The sequence below is a fragment of the Pelodiscus sinensis genome, chromosome 9 (genome assembly GCF_049634645.1).
Source record: "Pelodiscus sinensis isolate JC-2024 chromosome 9, ASM4963464v1, whole genome shotgun sequence".
Lineage (NCBI taxonomy): Eukaryota > Metazoa > Chordata > Testudines > Trionychidae > Pelodiscus > Pelodiscus sinensis.
Genome location: NC_134719.1, coordinates 5,841,480 through 5,865,062, shown reverse-complemented (window position 1 = coordinate 5,865,062; position 23,583 = coordinate 5,841,480). Strand labels below are relative to the sequence as shown.

The 23,583-nt window shown below is 49.5% G+C and overlaps 1 protein-coding gene across 5 annotated transcripts in view; it reads right to left on the bottom strand.

Moving 5' to 3' along the window:
• Positions 1-22,176, bottom strand: part of SLC5A9 (solute carrier family 5 member 9) — an 82,141-nt gene extending 59,965 nt beyond the window's left edge. For 4 of the 5 annotated variants that reach the window (XR_012905844.1, XM_025186312.2, XM_075935943.1 and 1 more), the window contains exons 1-5: positions 21,955-22,176; positions 14,033-14,239; positions 10,751-10,822; positions 3,504-3,608; positions 549-713 (exon numbers count right to left, since the gene is read on the bottom strand). Coding sequence is in view for 4 of the 5 variants with exons in the window: in XM_025186312.2 (XP_025042097.2) it covers positions 549-713; positions 3,504-3,608; positions 10,751-10,822; positions 14,033-14,239; positions 21,955-22,161 (756 nt within the window). In the remaining variant the exon portion in view is untranslated. Of the gene's footprint in view, positions 1-548; positions 714-3,503; positions 3,609-10,750; positions 10,823-14,032; positions 14,240-21,614 lie in introns of all 5 variants that reach the window. The other variant, XM_025186311.2, reaches the window with a different exon arrangement.
• Between the last annotated feature and the right edge of the window lie 1,407 nt (positions 22,177-23,583).

The following is a 23,583-nucleotide window of genomic DNA, read 5'->3' as shown; positions in this document are numbered from 1 at the left end:
AAATAACTATTTCAAAATAGTGTGTCCACACAACAGGGAAGCCTCTAAATTAGTCCGAGGCAGGCTCCCTTAATGTGGACGTGCTACTTTGAGTCCCAGGAAGCATTGGGGAGTAATAGTAATGACTTTGAATAATTCTGGGGAGTAGTTATTTTAAAATAGCAGAAGTGGAGTGTCCACACTTACGCTATTTTGAAATAACTGTTTCGAAATAAGTGCTATTCCTCGTGGAAAGCAGGAGTTATTATTTCAAAATAATCCATCCCGTTATTTCAAAATAACAAGCTTTTCTGCAAAGAATTTAATCCACACAAGATACAAGGGATCAGATCCTCCTAGTCAAGGGAGCTAAGCTAATTTACACCAGCGGAGGCTCCTGTCTGATATATGGGGAGGAGTACGAGGGAGGCGAGGATGCACCTAGGGTGCATATTCAATCCCTTCATTATTTGTACTGTGAGTGTAAGGTTCACAGAGCGACTGTTCTGTGTATGTCTGTGTGCCAGCTCGCTGAAGATGCTATGTTGCTTTAACAATGGGATACATACTGATATCTTGGTGAATATATAGAGAATGAGGGACAGTACGGACATGTAGATTTGAATCCTCTGTCCTCCAAATCTCTTCTTCAGGTACTCAGGCATGGTGACAACTCCGGCGGCAATGTAAACAGGCACAAAAATCCAGCCGAGGGCCAGCAGCGCCCATGTAGCCTGGCAATGGGGAGGAGAGGAAAGAAAGGGCCATAATTAAACACATGCAGTAGGCTGTCCACAGTGGACACTTTAGAAAATAAGAATATAAGTACGGCCATACTGGGTCAGACCAAAGGTTCATCTAATCCATTAACCTGTCTGCCAACAGTGGCCAATGCCAAATGCCCCAGTGGGAGGGAACACAACAGGTGATCATCACATGATCCCTCCTCTGTCATCCACCTCCAGAGAAATAGAGGGGAGGGACACCATTCCTACCCAACCTGGCTAATAGCCATTGATGGACATAACCTCCATGAATCTAAATACTGGAAGATACTGGACAGTATGCGAATATGGCATCTCGAAGGCAGGGAATGAGACTGCTCTATTGGACAGGAAGGCAAGGGTCCCGGGATGCAGGGGTTGAAAGACAAGGTGGTAGATGGATGAATGAGAACACGGTGAACGCTGCTGTCGGTACAGCAACAAGCCTTTCGAGGTCTCTCGTGTCTCTCTTTTTATAGGTTGCCAGATCCTGTTCCACTTCCGTGCCTCCTTGGAAAGATTCCATTTCATTGCACCTAGGTCTATAAAAGGAGATGTCATATCGGGAGACCTTTGGGCTCAGGATGCTGTCACTCGTGCCCAGAAGCTAAGGACAGTAGAAGCCAAAAACCTTGGAGCAGAGGTGGGCAAAAGGGCCTTTGCAGGCAGTCTCCAGCCTGCCAAGCGGGTGGATCTGGCCCACGGAGGCCCTGCCGCTCCTCGCCCCCAGGCCGATTAGGACCTCGGCGTGGGGAGAAGCACACGAAGTTTCCTCTGCCCTGCCAGGAGCATGAGGCACTTTGGAGCACTGCAGGATCCTGGCAGGGCAGGAGGAGACTTTGCCTCAGGGTGGAGGAGCACAGGAAGTCTCCTCCCACTGCCAGGGGTATGGGAGCTTAGTGGGAAGGGGGGGCAAAGGGGATCCCTCACCCCCAGACCAATCATGGGTTGGGGAAGCCTGGAAGCATCCTGGCCCCGCCTCGTCTCTTTGAGGTCCTGCCCCTTCTGGCATAGCCAGGGTCCACTTCAAACATTTTTCAAAAAATTATTGCCTACCCCTGCCTTGAAGGATCTGGGCCTAACTGACCTTCAGGCTCTCTCAGCTTTGAGCAGCTCATGGTTTTTACAGGCCACTATGGCTCGATTAGCAGAGGGGGATGCTGAATGAACAGACTGGAGTAGAGCAGCAGAAAGAGAATCGACAGGAAGACCTCAGGACAACTTCCTGGATCTGCGCCTGCACATGGTAAAACAAGTGGCAGACCCAGCAACGAAATGGATCATTTGCTTCAGAGGACGCATGTTTTGGGAGATTTAAAGTACTCTCTCCCACTACACCCTGCTGCTCCAAAATCCAGCCCTGGCCAAAATGGAGAAGTTAAAACGACTGGCGACACATTTGTTCTCTGGGACCATCACAATATACCAATGCTGCCAACAGTGTGAAGATGGGCCCACAGGACCCAGGTTCTGCAGAAAGGGCTTGTGAGTGCAAGTTGGAATTTGCAAGGGGACCCAAATCTCAACTCCGGTAGATGCTTTGAAAATGCCAGCTGGAGTGAAAGTATGTACAAGGAAATAGATTTTGGTTGGCCCCCTACTGGCCCTTCGGAGAGAATCTGGCATCCTTATCAGGCCCAATCAAAGGAAGTCTGGGAATGGAATAGGAGAGATCTTGAGTGATCAGAATATTGTGTGTGGCAGGAAAACTAGCATTGGACTCACTTCTAGCCAATGCATCTAGTAATACTTCTTGTACTAGGCCGTGTTTCTGCTCCCAGAAGGGTCAGTGGCTTACCTCCCACCGATTTCAGTAGGGCAGAATTAGCCCCCAATTTGCATCAAGTTGTTGAACACAGACACACACATTTTGGAACCTGAAATGTTATTACAGTGTTGCTAGAGCTTGCGGCCTTATGGTGAGTCTTGTGGGAAAGGGTTGCCAACAGTCCTTTATTACAAGAGACCTCCCTTATTTTTTCATCTCTGTGCAGTAAGACCAGGAGTTGCTGCTGCTGATAATAATTATATCAGGAGGAAGGGGTGCTAAGAATACACTCTCTTATTTTCAAAACATAGTGCTGGCGCATTACTTGCAAGATGAGCTGTTTTGCCTATAGCCCCAGATCCTGGAATCTTGTTACTAAGGCCTTGTCTAAACTAACAGGAAGATCACTGCTATCGTGATCGATCCTCCGGAGTTTGATTTAGCAAGTCTAGTTAAGACTCACTAAATCGATCTCAGAAGGCAGCCCCAGATGGCATCTGGTACTCCTGCTTTGTGAGGAGTCAGGGAAGATGAGGGGAGCGTTTGCTCCCGTCAGCCTCCCGTTATGGGGATGCCACCGGCCTCGGCTTAAAGTAAGCCAACTCCAGCTACATATTCTACGTAGCTGGATTTGCATATCTTAAGCCGAACTACTGTGTCTTGTGTAGACTTGGCCTTGGAGAGAAGCTCAACTTTCCTCTTCCCCCTAAAAACATGGTTTCTAACCTTCTTGGATGCAGAGCAAAACTTACAAATTTGACCTGAGATCTCCCTGAAGGTTTAGCAAGCAGAAGATACAGACACTGAACCACAAAATGGATGAATTTTATATTTCATGATTTTTAAGCCAGTCTCGTGATTTTAGGAGGCCTGTTTCAGGACTTGTGAGCCCTGGGGGGTGGGGGTGGGGGTGACAACACTATTAACCACTGATTCATGGAATCCCCACCACGTCTCCTTGTAACCCACTCCAGGCCAGCCTAGATTCTTACATTCCACTCAAAGCCTCCGACGGCGAGACCCCCAGCTGCCCCTGTGCCGGCAAGGCCAATGAACAAGCCACTGCCCACATTGCTTGACATCAGGGAGGCTCCGATCTGAAACACAAAACACAGGCAGAGCATGCAGAAAGTCAATGCACGTAGCTTCTAAGTGACAGAAAGCACTTTGCCACGGCCCGGCTCTCTGTCGTGTAAGAGGCTATTGTTGGATGGATTTTATCTAAGGATACCCTGCTTTGACTTCTTAAAGAAATCGAATGTGTGTGAGTCTACCCTCTGGTGCAGGGCCTCCTTTGGTGTGTTCTTCTTCAGTCTTTGGGTTCAGTGGGAGTTTTTCCTTTAACAGACACCGCTGAGGGGTTGTCTTCTTGAATTCTGAAGGCTGGAATGGGAGCTCAGATACGCCAGAGAGCCCTGGTCTACACTAGGGAGCTATTTCAAAATACCCTCCTATCCTTATTTGGAAATAAGCAGAGTCCACACTACTGAGCCAGTTATTTTGAAATAATAGGCCGCTTATTTTGAAATCTGTACTCCTGCATTCCTCGAGGAATAACACTAATTTTGAAATAGTTCTTTCGAAATAGCGGTGATGTGGACGCTCCGGTGCCGCTATTTCAAAATAATTACTCCCTGGAGTAGTTTGAACGAATGATTCCCCAGTGTTTCCCAGGGCTCTAAGTCGAGAAAGCGTGTCCACACTAACGGAGCCTGCCTTGGACTAATTTCGAGGCTCCCCCGTAGTGTGGACATGCTATTTCGATTTTGCTATTTAGGAAGTTATTTCAAATGTAGTTCTTTCAAAATAATTTCCTAGTGTAGACATGCCCTGAGCGATACCCTGGCTGCTCCATAGGTAAATAGATTGATGAGGTCTGAGCACAGATTCTGGATGGGGCTCATCTGAAACAAACATTTGCTTCCTATGTAGTTTACATATTGCAAACACATACAGGTTGAACCTCTGAGATCCAGGACTCTCTGGTCCAGCAACATCCCTGGTCTGGCAGGACCACCGATGTCCCTGAAACAGAGAGCCCCAGTGCCCAGGAGCATGAACAGCCTGGGACCTCTGTCCCCGGGGAGCCCTAGTGGGCTGGAGCCCAAGTCCAAGACCTGTAAGCTGGACCCCAGTGGCAGTGGTGCCAGAGCAGAGCCAGCTACAAGAAGGGGGAGCATCCTGGGAGGCCAATGGCAGGGGACCTCCCTGATCCGGCAAATTCCCTCATTCAGGAAGGATCAGCTCCCGAGGGTGCCGGACCAGGGAGGTCCAACCTGTACATCATTGCGGAGCCTGTTTATGGCTCACTCCAGCTCTGGCTGTGATGGAGTCAAGTTAACAGGGCCCAACCGCAGCTGAGACTCCACAGCAGGTTGAATGCAGCTCCAGGCGGTGGCATGTTTTCTGGATACGCTCTGCAAGCGTGGGGTGGGGGAAGGGCATGTGTGTGAGCAATTTGCATCTTAAGCCCCGCCTTCTTCTCCTATTCGAGCCCCGCCCCCTGCGCAGGTCTCACCTCCCAGACCAGCCGATGGGCTAATTGCAATGTCACTAGTGCCGCAGTGTCTGAAATACAGGGAGGGAAGGTCCCTTAGAGGCACGGTCAGCGTTTAGCTGCCGGTTTGCAAAGCCCTTTCACTGTGTGCTGTGTATCCCTGTGTGAACACTCCCCATGCTGTATATTCACGGCGTGACGCAGCTGCCCATCGTCGCCCAGTGCTCCATGGAAATGCAACGGAGCAGGAATAATGGCTGCAGAACCAGGGACCACACGTGTGAGGGCCTGTCAGATTAGCAGGTGTTGGGCTGATACCACATGTGCAGGACAGCTGCCTGGGGATCCATCTACACCACGAGCGTTTGCGGCAGAATATATCCTAATGAAGGACTCCTTAGCATGTCACAATCTCATTTGCATATTTTCTGCTGATCCGTTTTTGCGCTAGGGGTTTTTGCGCAAAAACAAGCAGTGTGGACGCTTCCTTTTTGCGCAAGATGGGTAGACCTCCTTTTTTGGAGCATAAGGATCATGCGCAAAAAGGGGGGTTTGTGCAAAAAGGAAATGTCCACACGGCTTGTTTTTGCGCAAAAACCCCTAGTGCAAAAACAGATCGGCAGGAAATATGCAGATGAGATCATGACTTATGCTAATGAGCCCCTCATTAGCATATTTTCTGCTGCAAAAACACATAGTGTAGATGCAGCCTGAGTGGCCTCATTGGCTGATGTGAGAGAGGCTCAGTGAGATAACCCAAGGGGCAGGAATAAAAACCTCTGTTTGTGCAAATCAAACAGCCCTTCGCAGCTAAGGCCCTGGCGGGCTCCTTTTAGTGCTGCTGGCTTCTTAACTCTGGGTTAGTAGAAAGACTCGTGTTTCACAAGGGTCGGTGAAACTGCTGGGTGACACTCAGGGCCAAAGGGAAGTGTTTGCAGGCCGAAGGGCAAAGTTTATCCAAATCTCCCTGCTCTGAGAGTCTGGCAAAGTCAGGGGCTGCAGGCAATTTGCTCTTTCCCCTGTGTAACCCAGAGGCACTGAGACGACTGAGTGGGAGCAGGAAGTCTGCTCTCAAGAGGAAGCTGGCCTCTAGCAGCTGTGGTAGAGCCTTGTCGCATCAGACCCACAAGTCCCGGGTTCAATCCCAACAACCTAGGCCGGTTAGCATTACACCTAGCAATACCTGGCAACGTCCTTTCTCCCTGTGGGCCAAACCTGCCCTGGGCCCATGCAGGGGGTTGTGAGGGAAGAAATCTCTAAGAAGAGGCCCTCACAGAAACCTCACCTCTCTTCCCACCACCCCACCAGTCTGTGGAGGCCTGTCCCCAAACCTGGCAGTTCCCCAGGGAACAGGCCCTGAGCTTCTGCACTGGCCATAGTGCGCCACCTGGCCCCAGGTCTTTGTGGGAGCTGCAGTACCAGAGAGGCCCCACAGGGAACCATGTTGAGAAGATGACACAAGGCCAGGGGGATAGAGGGGTGACATTATGTGTCAGATACCCCCATCTCCATCCTGTCTCTGCATGGCTGCCCCCAAGCTCATGGCAAGGCCTTCATGGGGGTCTAGGGAGAAGATGGCACCAAGGAGGTGGCTGACCCTTTCCGCACAAGAGGAAGGGGGGAGCCCCACTCAGAGTAAGCCTTCCATCTATGGGGCAGTTAAGGATCTTTGTTTTTCCCTCAGGAAAACTCTAATTGAGTTCTGACCAAGTTAGGAATGAAGATGAAATCTGGTCTACATGGAAGTGAATATGAACGGCAAAATTCCCATTGATTTCAAAGGGGACAATGTTGCCTGCTATCAGGCCAGTGTGGAAGTGAAAGGGTGCCAAAAAAAGGGGACTTTTGCATTTATAATCTCAGCAAATGCACTGCCTTTCTATAGGCAAATATTTACATTCCGAGCCTGGACCTTGAGCGGTTCAAGAAACACTCTCCTGGAAGGAATGCTACATGTATCTTAAAGAGCGTGTGACCTGCAACCCCTGCATAAGTGCGGGTCTCGACACATATGGATGGAAAACTGCAGGAGTCTGGAAAATGTTAACACCTTGGGTTAATTTTAACAGTGCCCCTAGCATGGTCCAGTGATCCCTTAACCAGCTAGATCAAAGCAAGGGCTCTTCACACAGGATCAAGCATCTCTGGCTTTAGGTATTGATTTCCTTGGGGGACAAAGATTTGCCACACATGTCCCTAGGCCAAATTCATCTCAGGTGGCCATTGACGTCAATGGAGATACAGCAAGGCTACGTCTAGATTGGCATGATTTTCTGGAAATGCTTTTAACGGAAAAGTTTTCCGTTAAAAGCATTTGCGGAAAAGAGCATCTAGATTGGCATGGATGCTTTTCCGCAAAAGCACTTTTTGTGGAATAGCATCCATGCCAATCTAGACGCACTTTTCTGCAAAAAAGCCCTGATCGCCATTTTCACCATCTGGGCTTTTTTGCGCTAAACAAATCTGAGCTGTCTACGCTGGCCCTTTTGCGCAAAAGCTTTGCGCAAAAGGGACTTTTGCCCAAACAGGAGCAGTATAGTATTTCCGCAAGAAGCACTGATTTCTTACATGAGATCGTCAGTGTTCTTGCAGAAATTCAAGCGGCCAGTGCAGACAGCTGGCTAGTTTTTCCGCAAAAGCAGCTGCTTTTGAGGAAAAATTTGCCAGTCTAGACACAGCCCAGGGGTAAATCCAGCCTTGTGTTTCCAGTGCTTTGGTGTCCCTCCTGCCGAAAGTTTGCTTTCCAGCTCCACCTTGTCTGAACAGCAGATTCCGAATATGCCACGGCTGAGCTCCGCGCGAAGAGTAATGGAGTTTGACCTGCTTCTCACCCTCTGAGCAAGTTAAAACATGAATATTGCATGAAGCCGGAAGTGAACACTGCCAGCTGCCTGGCTTCTCCATATAATAAACAGCTGATTAACAGGCTGACTGCAGTAATGTGAAATCATATCTTGGGTAAATATCCTGACTCCCAAGAAATGTAAATATCTTCTCCAATGCACACTTCCGACTGTAGCGGACACAGGTGTGTGGAGCACAGAGGATGGAGAGGAGCGAGACAATGGCCTTATTATTTACTCTGGGGTTGCTTTGTGTCCACACTCACAGGAAGATGCAGATGCTCCAAGAAAAATAACCCTGAAGCCATGGAAACTATTGTCTGCAGATCCACAATCCTTCATGAGACCATGGGGAAGGTGCCTGTTGGACCTCACCGTGGTATTTAACTTATGGGGCTAAGGTTTATAATGTTTTCAATAGAAAAACTTCAGTAGGAAGAAGGTCACACCCTTGTTACACTAATGGAGAATCAGGAGTAACATCACCACAGCCACTGTGCCGTGGGCCGGACAGCCTTCGCCGAGGGTGGTTTTACACGGAGGGGACTCCAGATGTCAGTGGAGTTACTCCTCACTGGAAGACGGGAACAAAAGCTATTGGTCAAAAGCTTCAAATCTGGCTGCCTATCCTCCAGCTGTGGAGGCCCTGTTTAAACATCTGAGCTTCAGCGTACCTGCAACTCTCCCCCCCCAGTCAATGGGAACTTCAGGGGTTAAAAGCCTGTGACTGAGATAGGCCATGTTGAATTAAGGGATTCAGGAGCCCCGGTTGGGGTTCAAGTATCAGAACGATAGCCGTGTTAGCTTGAATCTGCAAAAACAATGAGAAATCCTACGGCACGTTATAGAATCAATAGATTTAGTGGAGCTTTCGTGCATGCATCTGACAAAGCGGGTCTTTTCCCACAAAAACTTATGCTCCAATAAATCTGTTAATCTATAAGGTGCCACAGGACTTCTTGTTTCTTCCGTTTGGGGTTGTTGGCTACATTTCTTCAGACTATCAGCTATGGGAGGGAAATAGTGCAAAAGGAATATGGGCCCTATTAGATCAGGAGGCAGATGAGTTCTGAAGTCAGAGGGTCATGAACTGGAAATGCTGTTTGGGCCAACCCTTTCTGGAGGAGCTTTGGTACCTCAGATGATTTCAGCTCCCGTGGCCTGCCTTGGAGACCACCTCTCAAGGCCAAACCAGTTGGGATGTCAGTGTTTGAAGCTGACACCCTGAAGAAGCCAGAATGTTGCTCCCCTCTCAAAAAAACAAAACAAAAAAACAACAACCTGGAATTTCCTGGGATGCTAGGGGGTTCACTTTGAGATGCCTGCAAGGAATGCTGGGATACTTCTATTACCACAAGTGCTCAGAATATGGCACCTTCCACAGCAGAGCAGCCCTCTTGCCACATTGCATCAGGGTTTTAGCATGGACGCCGGAGGAAGCATGCCATAACTGGACTCAAGTAGGGCCCAGCACCTCGGAGAATCAAGCCCGAAGTATCTCAAGATGAGCCCAAAAAGCAGAAGCCGGCAAATTCAGAGGCTCCCTTTGATCTAAGTAACTTGAAAGCTGCCAGCTAGTGAATAAGAGAACCAAGACTAGAACCACTCATGTGTTCTAACCACTTGGCTGCATGGCCTCCTAGAACGGTCCAGTCACCAGACACAATGAAAAATAAGAACAGGAAGGATGCTGGGAAAAGCCAGTTTCCTTTCAATGTCTTTTAATACTTCCACTCTCTAGTTACTGAATCACCCCTAACGCTTTTCCCTAACCGTCACCAGGGAGAAATCGGAGCAAAAAACACATTAAAGCAATAACAGCTTTTATATATACGTATGTGTTGCCAACAGACGGTTGAAATTTTAGCCTAGCCCTCCAGGATTTACAGGCTCTGTGTACACAGAGAAAAGTTTTTGGATGAAAACTGTTTTCTGTTACTAGCGACTCATGGGAGAGATATATGGCTGTATATACGGCAGCTGGATGAAAAGGCTATTTATTCCTGTGACACCTTTATTCTTTTAAAAAGTTTAAATTATTTGTGTGTGTACCTTTTGCTCCCATGAAAGTGTGCCCTTTGAGAGGTTTATTCCTTTTTGGGGAATCATTTCAGAGATTTATATTTTTGGGTTTGGAGCCCAGTTTTACTCTTCACATGGTCAATCGTGCGGACTTTACTCCACACAAGGAGGGAAGAAGTGACGGGCCCGACCACGCGATTATTTTCTTCGCAGGCTACAGATGATTTTTACCTCCCCATGTAGACCAGAGTCATCTAGGGTACGTCTACACTGCAACACTATTCCAAAATAACGAGCGCTATTCTGAAATAACGTCGTCCGCGTCTGCACAGCAGGCCGTTATTTCGAAATAGTGTCAAAATACTGTCAAGCTGGAGGACTTCTTACTCCGACTCCTGTACCCCTCATTGTATCAGGACTAAGGAAAGTCGGAGGGAGTGTTATATTTCGAAATAAGTGCTGTGGAGATGCTCCCAATTTCGAATAATCGAATCTGATGTCGCTCAAGTGGCGTAGCTTATTTCGAGTTAAGCCCAGCACTGTAGACGCACCTTTAGTGCACCCATGGATGTGAGCTGGGAACAGCGAGAGATTCTACAGCTAGGAGCGGAGATGGGGGCCCATCACAGAACCTACCTCACCAGGTACCTCATGCCGCTGACCTGAGCAAAAAAGCTGAACGAACTGATAGACCAGGGAGACTCTACTGTCCTTGGTCTCCAAGTAGGAGTCCCTGTAGTTCAGGTCTGAGGGGATTAGGCCCAGATATGGGCAGGTGGGTATCCCTTTGCTGTGCGTGCCCTCAGACCTTTCCAGCAAGTACCTGGATTCACTTGAAACCCAATTTGAAAGTAACAAATGGAAGCACGAGACTTACAGGCCACCATGTCATGGACCGTCCGGCGAGGAAATACCCTCCAACGGTTCCCCGGCTTGCCCGTATGGATGACTGAAATACAGAAAAAGCATTACGTGCTTTCTCCCACGTTCCCATCCATCACACTGGCCCCCCTCTCTTGAGGTGTCCTGCCAACAGCATGTCGGGAGATATCTCAGTTCTACCCTCCCAGCTACTGCTAGAATTTACAATAGGTTGGACCTCTCTAGTCCGGCACCCTCGGGACCTAACAGTTGCTGAACCAGAGAATTCACCGAACCACGGGAGGTCAATATTGTCTAGCGGCATCACCAACACTTCACTGCTTGCTGGGCTCAGGAAAGATATTGAGGGGTAATTTAGAGCTAAATAACAGCACAGAACATTGAGAGCCAGGACTGGTGGCTGTAAACAAACTTTACGGGTCAGTGGGAAACTTGGCCACACCCATGGTACGTGGAATGCGGCTAATTAAATCATGGTGGACGATGGATATTTCCAGACCAGACAGTGCCGGACTAGAGAGGTTCCACATGTATCTCTCCATACCCAGCTCAGCTCACCCCTATCCTCTGGCTTCTGGAGGATTCAATTAACCATTCTGCAGACGCTCACGGCCAGAGTTAAAATGGGGAAATGACACCCTGCGATCCAACAGGGTGAAACCTCAGGCCACCGCCCAACCATTCCTGAGAACTCACCTGCTAGCGACCCTGGTCAGTCTACTACAGAGTCTACTACTCTACTACTACCCTAGAAGGGACTGTGGACAGAACTGAGCCTTAGGAGAGCCAGTCCTTCCCCACGTCTCATTGCAAGGTTGAAACGCATGCCTGGTCCCCTGCACCCACACAGCCAATGCTTCTGGCCAGAGAGCAAGGGACTGCTTCACGCTCAAGGAGCTGATAGAGGAGGTATCTGAGCCTTTAGCTATGATCTTTGAAAAATCATGGCAGACAGGGGAGATTCCACAAGACTGGAAAAGCGCAAATGTTGTGCCCATCTATAAAAAGGGGAATAAGAACAACCCAGGAAACTATAGACCGGTCAGTTTAACGTCTGTCCCAGGGAAGATAATGGAGCAGGTAATTAAGGAAATCATATGCAAACACTTGGAAGGTAATAAAGTGATAGGGAATAGCCAGCATGGGTTTGTGAAGAACAAGTCATGCCAAACTAATTTGATAGCTTTCTTTGATAAGATAACGAGCCTTGTGGATAAGGGAGAAGCGGTGGATGTCATATACCTAGACTTTAGTAAGGCATTTGATACGGTCTCGCATGATATTCTTATTGATAAACTAGGCAAATATAACTTAGATAGGGCCAGGATAAGGTGGGTGCATAATTGGCTGGATAACCGTAGTCAGAGAGTTGTTGTTAACGGTTCTAAATCCTGCTGGAAAGGGATAACAAGTGGAGTTCCTCAAGGGTCTGTTTTGGGACCCGTACTGTTCAATATCTTCATCAATGATGTAGATATTGGGATAGAGAGTACGCTTATTAAGTTTGTAGATGATACCAAACTGGGTGGGGTTGCAACTTCTTTGGAGGATAGGGACATAATTCAAAATGACCTTAGCAAGTTAGAGAAATGGTCAGAGGTAAACAGGATGAGGTTTAATAAAGAGAAATGCAAAGTGCTCCACTTAGGAAGGAACAATCAGTTCCATACATACAAGATGGGAAGCGACTGTCTAGGAAGGAGCATGGCGGAAAGGGATCTAGGGGTCATAGTGGACCACAAGTTGAATATGAGCCAACAGTGTGATGCTGTTGCAAAAAAAGCAAATATGATTCTAGGTTGTATCAACAGGTGTGTTGTAAGCAAAACTCGTGAAGTCATTCTGCCGCTCTACTCTGCACTAGTTAGGCCTCAGCTGGAGTACTGTGTCCAGTTCTGGGCGCCACATTTCAAGAAAGATGTGGAGAAATTGGAAAGGGTACAGAGAAGAGCAACAAGAATGATTAAAGGTTTAGAGAACATGACCTATGAAGCCAGGTTCATGAACTGGGCTTGTTTAGTTTGGAAAAAAGAAGATTAAGGGGGGACATGATAGCGGTTTTCAAATATCTAAAAGGGTGTCACAAGGAGGAAGGAGAAAAATTGTTCCTCTTGGTTTCTGAGGACAGGACAAGGAGTAATGGGCTTAAAGTGCAGCAGGGGAGGTTTAGATTGGACATTAGGAAAAAATTCCTAACTGTCAGGGTGGTCAAATATTGGAATAAATTGCCAAGGGAGGTGGTGGAATCTCCCTCTCTGGAGATATTTAAGAACAGGTTAGATAGACATCTGTCAGGGATGGTGTAGGTGGAGCTTGGTCCTGCCTTGAGGGCGGGGGGCTGGACTCGATGACCTCTCGAGGTCCCTTCCAGTCCTATTATTCTATGATTCTATGATTCATTATTAACCCTTTATTCAGACGATCCTGATCTAACTAGCCTCTCTGGTTCTGTGCCAAGGTCTGGTTGTTACTTTGCAAGTTGCAAAGCTCCTGGGTCTGTCAGGATCTCTCACCCTGAGTTTCCTATCCCGCAGGGAGTCGTTGCTCAGCTCTGATTTGCACAGCATGCTCAGTTGCATCCCGGTACCCAGAACACATAGCAGCCCGGCTGCTTGGAGGCATCTAAAGGTTTGGTCCTCGCTTGCAGCAGACCCAGGGAGACTGGGAGCTGCAGAGTTCTGGCCGAGCTTTTCCATTTTCCTTCCTCCCCTTCCTAAGGAGGATGGCTGCAAGGAGCTGCCTTTTGACTGGGTAAAGGGGCTTCTAGTCCAGTTAGCCATCTCCCCATAAGTGCACATGTTGGGAATACAAACCTATTTCCCCAGCTACACCACTAGGCCTGTCTTCCAAAGGATCTGGGTCAAAGAACATGGGGATAAAATAAAAATCGTTCCAGATTTGCTCAATTCAAGTCCTTTTCTCTTACACCACAAAAATCCCCTAGCTCCCTTTTCAGCATCCATTCCCCCAGGATGCCTCCGCCCCCCCCTTGCTCCCCAGCCCACGAGGGGACCCAGCAGTTCTGAGGGCACCACCCTTCCCTGAATGCTGGTCAGAGGGTTACAAGGAACAGAATGAGAGCTGCCTCCTGCAAAGATGCACACAAGTGTGGGGGAATGTGCCTGCTCCCAACCCCCCTGCGGAACCATCCAGGCCTGCTCCTGGCTCCTGTAAACGCCACGGGCAAATAGAAAAGCAGGCTGTTGATACGCCGCAATCTTTGCACCCGGGAGATGCCGGCGGCTTATTACACACACTGCCTGGCCGCTGGACTCACCCATATCCCAATGGCGAGGACGAAGACGAAGTAAATGACGATAACCACAATGTCCACCACCTCGAAGGTGAGGCTCTTCTGTCCTGGTAGCTCTGTGGAGGCCGGGGTGGGCTGGCTCATGGCTGCGAAGGAAGTGCCGATTCTCTCTCTCTTTCGCTCTCTCTCTCTCACACTGGACTTTGAGGCACGTTTTCCTTCATTATCCTCCTTTAATAATTAACAGGTTTGGGAGAGTGTCAGTGGAGGAACAGAGAAACGTGGGGGGGGGGGAGGGAGGGAGATAACATTGCTGGCAAATTGGCAGTGGTTGGGTTCCCGCCCCCTGCATGCATAGGCATCCTGTATGGAGCTCACCAGCCGGAGCTGAGGATGGGCAAACCTTCCCATGGCTTGGCAGGTGGGCTCAGATAAGCAAGATCCAGGGATAACAAGTGAAGGGCATTAGCCTGGGAATTTAGCAACCCTTGAATTCACGGATAAGTGGGCTTAGGACAGCAGGATTATTTTGATTGGTACCAGTAAGGAATCCCTGTAAGAATAAGGGATTCTCCGATAAAGGCTGTAGGACTAACTGAACCTACAATAGGCTGGGGCCAGATCTCTCCACAATATTGAAGAATCATGGAAGAGACCTCAGGAGGTCAAGTCCAGCCCCCTGCCCAAGGCAGGACCAATCCCAACTAAATCATCCCAGCTAGGGCTTTGGCAAGCCGAGACTTAAAAACCTCTAGGGATGGAGATTCCACCCGCTCCCTAGATAACCCATTCCAGGGCTTCCCACCCTCCTAGTGAAATAGTTTTTCCTAATATCCTAGACCTCCCCCACTGTAGCTTGAGACCATTGCTCCTTGTTCTGCCATCCATCACTACTGAGAACAGCCTCTCTCCATCCTCTTTGGAACCTCCCTTCAGGAAGTTGAAGGCTGCTCTCAAATCCCCCCTCACTCTTCTCTTCTGCAGACTAAACAAGCCCAAATCTCTCAGCCTCTCCTCATAGGTCATGTGCTCCAGCCCCTGAATCATTTTGGTCGCCCTCTGCTGGACCCTCTCCAATGCGTCCACATCCTTTCTACAGTGGGGGGCCCAGAACTGGACACAATACTCCAGATGTGGCCTCCCAAGAGCCGAATAAAGGGGAATAATCACTTCTCTAGATCTGCTGGCAATGCTCCTCCTAATGCACCCTAAGATGCCATTAGCCTTCTTGGCTACAAGGGCACACTGTTGACTCATATCCAGCTTCTCATCCACTGTAATCCCCAGGTCCTTTTCTGCAGAACTGCTACTTGGCCAGTTGGTCCCCAGCCTGTAACAATGCTTGGGGTTCTTCCGTCCCAAGTGCAGGGCTCTACACTTGTTCTTAGCTCAGGGCAGGGGTCGCTTTTCTGTCCTCCAAGGTGCCATCAGAATGCAAAGAATAAATTGTACGGGGCCTGTTCCAGCAGCTGCTGTAACAACTTCGCCAGCACGTATTTTTCTATCCCCAGCCCCGGGAGTCCGGTGATTCAGTGAAAACAGCAGCCCTTATTAGGAAAAAAAAAGCCCATTTCTTGCCTGACTGGCTACAGAGAGCAGCTTGAAACTGTGACCCCAGGGCAACTGGAAGGCTCCAAAACCAGAAGGAAAACAAGAGATTTGAAAGGTAAGTTTATTTGCGGGGTTAGGGGGCTAACATGATTTCTGAATGCTTGTGCTTGGCCTTTCTAGTCTAGGGCAGCTGGATCAGGTTCAGGGTCCTGGTGCTGCTGAGTGCCTATTTAATACAGCCAAGTACTGTCCAGAACTTCAATGCAGCATTAAAAAAAAAAAAAAAAAGACAAACCCCATCAATTTCTTTTTAAACGTGAAACAAATATGTAACCAGCGCACATTTACACATGGCTCAGCGCCACCTGGTGTACAGACGAGAGAACAGAAAATTGAATGAGAGTCCAGCACTTCGATATACACATTTCTTTTTGGCCCTCTAGGGTTACATCCGCAGTACAAAGGAAGATCGAAGCTGCTGCTGTCGATCTTCCAGGGTTCGAATGAACGGGTCTAGTGAAGACCCGCTGATTGGAACTGAGGGGTGCTCTGATCGATGATTGTACTCCTGCTTTCACGAGGAGTAAGGGAAGTCAAAGGAAGAGTGTTCTCCCCTCGACTTCCCGCAGTGTAGACATCGTCCAAAGCCGAGTTAAGGGACTTCGACTTCAGCTATGCAATTGACGTAGCTGAAGTTGCGTAGTTTAATTCGACTTTGTCCCATTGTGTAGACGTACTCTCATAAGCAAAGAGTCTTACTGGCAAATTCACCCCAGATAATGAGACGTAAACCAGAGGTCCTAACTACCTACAGTCCTTAAAGATCCCCTGGCACGGTTCTCCACTGCAGGGCCTTACAACCTGGCCAATTTGCAATTTGCAGGGTTGCATTCTATTTCCCTGCTTCTCCCTTGCAGGACAGATTAGGTTTGGGATTCAGCCTCCTCTCCTGCCTTACCCTGCTATGTGCTGTTCTATGTGTTGCCTAAAGTGGCGGCGTTCCGCACCAGAACCAGCTGCATTTCAGCAGCAGGAAAAGAATGACTGTGATTATAACTAAAGTGATTCCAGTGCCATGTACAAGGTGCTTCCTCCTCTTTCAGGAGGAAAACTGCTATATGCATCTAATTATAAGCTCTTAATTATTACTGGATTCTGCCACCTGCTATAAAATCAAATAGCACATGCAAACAATTGATAAGAGTTTCTAAAGTCCATTCCCTTCGATAGGAATTAAATATGAGCGTCAGGGCAGAGCGGGTAGTGCTTGTTCTGCCCTACCTATGGAACCTGCCACACACAAGCATGGCACTGATGGATTTAATTTGCCTAATTTGAGCAGCAGGTATAGTCCCTGGCAAAGAGCTATGGAGTCAGCTTGGAAAAGCAGCTGGCTTTGTGCGTTAGTAGTGGTTACGTAAGACCCCCCATACTGGGTCAGGCCAAAAGTTAATCTATCCCAGTATCCTGTCTGCTGACAGTGGCCAATGCCAGATGCCCCAGAGAGAATGAACAGAATAGAGAATCATCAAGTGATCCCTCGCCTATCATCCTTCTCCAGTCTCTGACAAACTGAAGCTAGGGACACCATTCCTACCCATCCTGGCTAATAAGTATTAATATACCTAACCTCCACGTATTTATCAAGCTGTTCTTTGACCTCTGTTATAGTCTGACCTTCACAACATCCTCTGGCAAGGAGTTCCACAGGTTGACTATGCTCTGTGTGATGAAAAACTTCCTTTTCTTTGTTTTCAACCTGCTACCTATTCATTCCATTTGATGACCCCCTAGTTCTTACAGTATGGGAATAAGTAAATAGCTTTTCCGTATTCACTTTCTCCAGACCAGTTATGATTTTCTAGACCTCTGTTGTACTCCCTTCTTAATTTCCTCTTTTCTAAGCTGAAATGTCCCAGGTTCTTTAATCTCTCTTCATACGGGACACATTCCAAACCCCTTATCATGTTTGTTGCCCTTTTTGGAACTTTTCCAATGCCAATATATCTTTTTGGAGATGAGGCGATCACATCTGTATGCAGTATTCAAGATGTGGGCGTACCGTGGATTTGTACAGAGGCAATATTCTGTATCCCTTATTCCTGGCATTCGGTTTAGACCAGGCACACCTCACCCAGGGTTGGCCAGGGAGCTGTAAGCGCTGTCAGGTGTGGCAAGCTTGTAACTCCAGTTCCTGCACTGCATCCTGGCAGTGCCATAGGTCACCTGGCACAGCGGGGGACGACGCCCGGCTGGCAGGAGGGAGTTCTGCATTTATGGGTGCCGCCCTGGATCCTTCAGCCTCAAGCCAAACAGGACCTGTTCCTGCTCCCATTGTCTTCAGGGTAGCCCTCCCGGCAGGAGATAGGAACGGAAGGGAGCCAACACATTCAAGGAGCAGCTGGGTCCTTTAAGCACTGCCACGGCCTGCCTGCGGCTCAGACAACGCAAGGAGAATGAACGTGAGGGAGCAGGGCTAGTGGCTTATCCAGGAAACCAGCCCCAGCATCCCCAGTTCCACCATTGACAAAGGGGGCCTCACTTAAATAGGTTGCCTCAGTTTCCCCAGCTGTAGGTGTGTGTGTGTGTGTGGGGGGGGGAGAGATAAGGAATGGGTCTGAGGCTCTTTGTGCTACTGGTTCCAACTGTAGGGAGGGAGCAAAGTGGGCTGGGAGCGCCGGGGGTGTGAGATTATAAAGATGTGGGTGTAAATTGCTGGGTGGGTTGTTCTCACAGTATCACAGACGTCAGCTCAGTTTTCATGGCAGGGAAGTCTCCCCGGCCATCTGTGCCAGGTAACTACTGGAGCCGGTGAGGGTTAGGGTGGCCAGGTGTCTGGTTTTGAACCAGATAGTCCAGTATTTGAGCTTCTGTCTGGTAAATAAATTGAGAAAATACCGGACATATAAATGTCCAGTATTTTCTAATTAAGTTAGTTTTATGATCTTGGGTACCAGTATGTAGTTGCATTCTGCCTGGCTGATAGACACTCTCACGCTGCCTGGCAGTGTGCAGCTATGCAGTAGTGGGGGGTGGCGGGGGTGGGGGCAGGACTGGGGGTGGGGGAGGGATGGAATCCCTGGGGCCAGACTCGCCCATGCGCCCTGCCGGGACCGTGCGTGGGACGAGCAGCACCCCAGGACCTGCATGAGCCCTGGCCAGCCCCGCTCACTGCAGGCCAATTCTCTCCTCCCCCACTCCTCCCCCGGCCAGCCCCGCTCCCCCGACCCCCTTCTGGCCAGCCCTGCTTCCTGCTGGCGGTTTCTCCCCCACTTCTCTCCTGGCTAGTCCTGCTCCCCTCCTGGCTGGTCGCCCCCCCATCTGAGATCAAGTGTGTCCGGTATTTTTTTTAAGCCATCTGGTAACCCTAGTGAGGCTTTGCGATGGCCAGGCTGCCCTCTTGGCTGACGTTTCCTAGACGGCTCCAGGAACCTCCATGTGAGCTGCGATGGCTTGAGCTGAAGAGCCAGGCCACTCTAACAAGGGCAGGAATAGACTCGTCTCCTCTGCACATGCAGCACAGAGGGGCCAGCCCCTCCTCAATGGGTTAGCCTGGCACAAAAGAGTTTCCCTTTTTCCACACACTCTAGGGATTGAAAGTGCCAACAAGTCCTTTTGTCTAGCCCCCATTAGCTCCATGACAGGAACAGCAGCGCTGAAAAATCTCCAAGCTGCTGTGTCAATCCAGGCTCCAAGGGCTACTTCTCCTCCTCCCAAAGTCACATACGAAGGGCACCACGTAACCCACAGAGGGGCAGCAACTGGTCAAGAGGATTTGGAGAAGATGGTAGTGAGCTGCACCAGAATGTAGGTGTAACCCGCACACCTGCTGGGTGTGGTTCACTGTGCCACCTAGTGACACATAGGCCAGGTCTACACTAGAGGAAAATTTGAATTCGAATTAAGATATGCACCTCCAGCTACATTAATTGTGTAGCTGGAGTTGTCGTACCTTGATTTAAACTTTGGCGCTGTCCCCACAGTGGGAGGTCAACGTGAGAAATGCCCCCGTTGACTTCCCTTAGTCCACGCAAGGAGTAGGCGTATCAGTGCTAATGGGGGCTCCCTCAGCATTTGATTGAGCAGGTCCTTACTAGACCTGCTAAATCAAACACTGGAAGATTGATCTCTGGTGCATTGATCTGTGGGTAAGACTAAATACGGCCTTTTAGATCACTTAGAAAGAGAAAGAATGAATGTGCTCCACAGCCTTAGCGAGCTGGTTTTTAGCTCAAGCTGTAGAGACTCATGCACTAAGTTCCAGAGGTCCCAGGTTCGGTTCCACCTGTCAGTGTTACGTAGGCACATTGCCAAAGCTCACACGCTGATGTGAGGTCTTAGCCAAAAGATGCTCAGCCCCCAGCATCATTTCATAAGAAGAGGTCCACTTGGTTGCTATTCCAGATTTAGCAGTTTCTGTCCTCCAGCAAAGTTCTCCTAGAACTTACGCAGCACACTGAGGGGTTTGTCTGCACAGTGTGAGAAGAGTTTCCTGCTCTCGCTAAGTAAAGGAGAACGCCGGAGGAGATGCGACGCCTGCCCCATGAGGGTGTTCAAGATTTCAAAGCATTTCCCGGCCCGGAACCCAAATCCCCAAAATCTCAATCCAAGGCTTTAATTTCCACGTTGACCTTTTCTGCTGTCATTACAAATTCAATTGCCTCGTGGAACAAAAGGTCATTGTGGAGGCTAAAAAATGGAATTTTTGGCTTCAGAATGGGTCATTGCAACAACTTTGAAACTTGGGGGGGCGGGGGGAATCAGACTAGGAAAGTGGCCAGAGCTGACCCTGGCCCAGCAAAAAGCTCTGTTTTGACAAATTGCTTTTTTCCAACGAATGAAGATTTCCCGCCCACCCCCAGCTGTGGGGCTGCTCCCTTGCTGCAGGTCTCTGGGGTTTTGGCTCTGCCACTAACTCAGGAGGGGTTGCGACAGAGGGTTGGATTTTAACAGTGCCAACTCACTTCTCGGCCCATCTGGTTGTACACCCAACCCCTGCATGAGTCTGCACACACACACACACACACACACACACACACACACACACACACACACACACACACACATATTAAAAGCCCGGTCTCAGAGTGTCCAGGCAAGTAAAAACGATCCCCAATGCTCTAGGGGGCTCTGAGCACCACAGACCCAGCCTCTCAGCATCTAGGGCAAAATCCAGCCCCGGATCCATACTTGGAAACAGTTCCATCTGGCTGCCCACGGGTTCGTCGCTTGTTTCAAGGCGGCGTTTCCTGCCGGGGAGCGGAGCTGTGCAAGGCAGACCTTGCCTCTTTTTCTCCTTGTCGCTACAAGGAGCCTTTTTGGAGCCGTGCTCTGTTCCCTCCTCCCATCCTCATTTGCATCGGGGACTGATTCAGGACTACCCTGCCCCCCTCCCCCACCAAGGGTCCCATCTTCTAAAGCCTCCAGGTCACTTATTGCTCTGGGATTCATTTTCTTGGGAATGCAGGCTGCTAATTTGCTAACCAATTAGTTTTCCCCACTAAGCCTCATTTGCATAAAGCTGCCCAGCAAAACCAAACCCAAAGCAAATCCACCTGCCGAAAGAGGCTAAGAGATTCCAATCGATTCCAATCCGCCAAAGTGTAATTCCTGTCTATTCCCTCATCGTTTGTGCTGCCCTCTGCTGGACATCTCTCCGCACTGCCACAGTGATTGCCGGGGAGCAGGCAGGCCCCTGTCACCCTTACGGCGGAGAGCATTCGGGTGCAAAGACAGCATCGTGGGATGTGCCAAGTCCCTTCCGAAGAAAGGCCGGACCGGCGCACCTGACGCAGAGTGGATCCCAACAGGCCTGTGAGGCCGCTCAGTGTCATGGGCTAGCATGGGTGGGGGGTGACCCCGTGGCGTGGGGAGGCTAGCTCCCCGCCAGCCTCTCCCACCAGAGCCATGCTTCTGCCCCAGTTCAGCCTCCTCCCCCCCACCCCTGCAAAGCAGTTGCTGGTCTTTGCCCCCTCCCTGTCACAGGGTGGGGCCCCCAACTTTCCCCGGTCCCAGAGCTCCAGAGAGCCAGTAGGCGGCTCGGCCCTCAACTTGCCTGTCCCAGCTCCTCATTTCACCACAGCAGGCTGGGGGAGTGGGTCTGGGGGCCTCCGATGGAGACAGGTGCGGTAGTTCGGGAAGGCAGTGCGTTCCCCTGCCTACGACACCCGCCGCCCATGTGGGCGAGCTCCCCAGCTTGCAAAATCAGGATCGCTCCACCGAATCCAACTTGCAGCCGCCGAGGAGCCAACCCCAGGGGGTCAGAAGTACAGTGGTTCTTGGCGTTTCTTCGTTAACACGTTGGCCCAAATCCAGTGCCAGTGTGATAATGCCAAAAGTTCCCCCTCAGAGAGGAATTCCAGTCCTTGTTACCAGGCCTCAGAAGGGTACAATACCTTGAACCGGTCTCCTGTGGGCTCCCTCTGGGACTGTGCGCTCCCATAATCACCTACGTTTCTTTTGGCTCCTGCCGTAGAGGCGGAGTGGCCTGAGGGAGGCACAGCAAAGCAGAGGCACGCCCATGAAGCAAGCCAGTTTCCCTCCTCCGCCCGCGACAGGAGCTGGTGTTGCTCCACATTTGCTTCGCCGGGGAGTGTTTCCATCCACCTTGCCAATTCATTCCAAGCCACCCATCCAGAAAGACGGCTTATTGTGTACACACTGAGCAGCGAACCTTAACTTGGGATGTCTGACAGGCTGGCTCCGTGTGGCTGCAGCATTTAGCTCATGTTCCCTGGCTCGCCTTGACATTAAATTGCCATCTGAGTCAATTACCTGAGCAAATGTTTACTCCTCCCCTCCCTCTGCATCAACAGAGGCTGAAGGTGGTGATCAGTGTTAATTTCACAGGCCCAGGCAACAATAAAAGTTTAACAGAGCTAGCATGTGAGGAGGGAATGTCACCTCCATCATTTAGTGCCCCTGTGAGAGGCATTGCCACAAATGTTACAAGGCCGGGGTATAAAATCAGCCTGAACTCTATTGATTTCAGTGCTTCTGCCCCTGTGAAGTCTTACTAAACCAATACAACAATGCTTAATATTATTTGCTCTCCTCCCGCCGTAGCAAAACCGGCAGGGCATTTGTCTCCTCTGGTGGAGTGTAGTTTGCAGCTCACGTCACGGCAGCAGAGAGAGAGAGACCTTTGCCGGAATGGAAATTACAAGTGGCATTTCTACAAGTGCAGCTAAAAAAGTGCTAAAGAGCAAATGTTTCTGGGGCCAAAGGATGTTTGGTTAAGTGACAGGCAATTAGTTCCCATAGGGTAACAAATAGATGGGCTTCCTCTTCATTAGGAAGCTAATTCAGAATCGCCAGCAAAGAACTGTAGGGATAATTAGCGGCTTTATATGTGTATTGCAAACCAGCGTACCTACAAATGACAGCAGAGCCCGGACAATGCAAGAGAATAATCACACCTAACCACTTACATAAGGCATTAGTATCATTAATTCCTTCCTTTGGGTTTTTTTCTGGAGCATTAGAGTTCATCTGGCCCTTCATTTTTGCTTAGTCTTTGCTCACTGGAGTTTTGCTTGTGTAAAAGCAAATTCTAATTTGGTGTCAATTTGGTTTACATCCATAGGGAGCAAACTGAAGTGGCCTCAGCGTAGCTGAGATCAGCAGTTGGCCCTGAGTTGGTGCAGTCTTAATGGATAGTGATTTTAGCAGGTTTGGGCCCTTTATTAAGGAGGTTGCGATGGGTTGGTCACATGAGACGAATGGAAGGAGAAGGTATCCCTAAGAATATGTAGTGAGATTCGTGCCGTCGGTAAAAAATGAGGTCGCCCTTCATGACAGTATCATGCTGTGTGTAAAAATAGGGTGAGTCGATATAGAAAGCTGGGAGGAGAGTGCAGAACTCCATGGGAAGGGAACATCTGGCACAGACGGAAACTCACCGTGATGTGGCTTTGGTCCAGAGGAAGGAAGCAAAGCGTGAAAGAATTCAGCGGGGTGCTGCAATCTTGGAGTCCAACAGAGACGATGCCTGGATCCGTGAAATGAGTAGCAAGCGGCGTTGC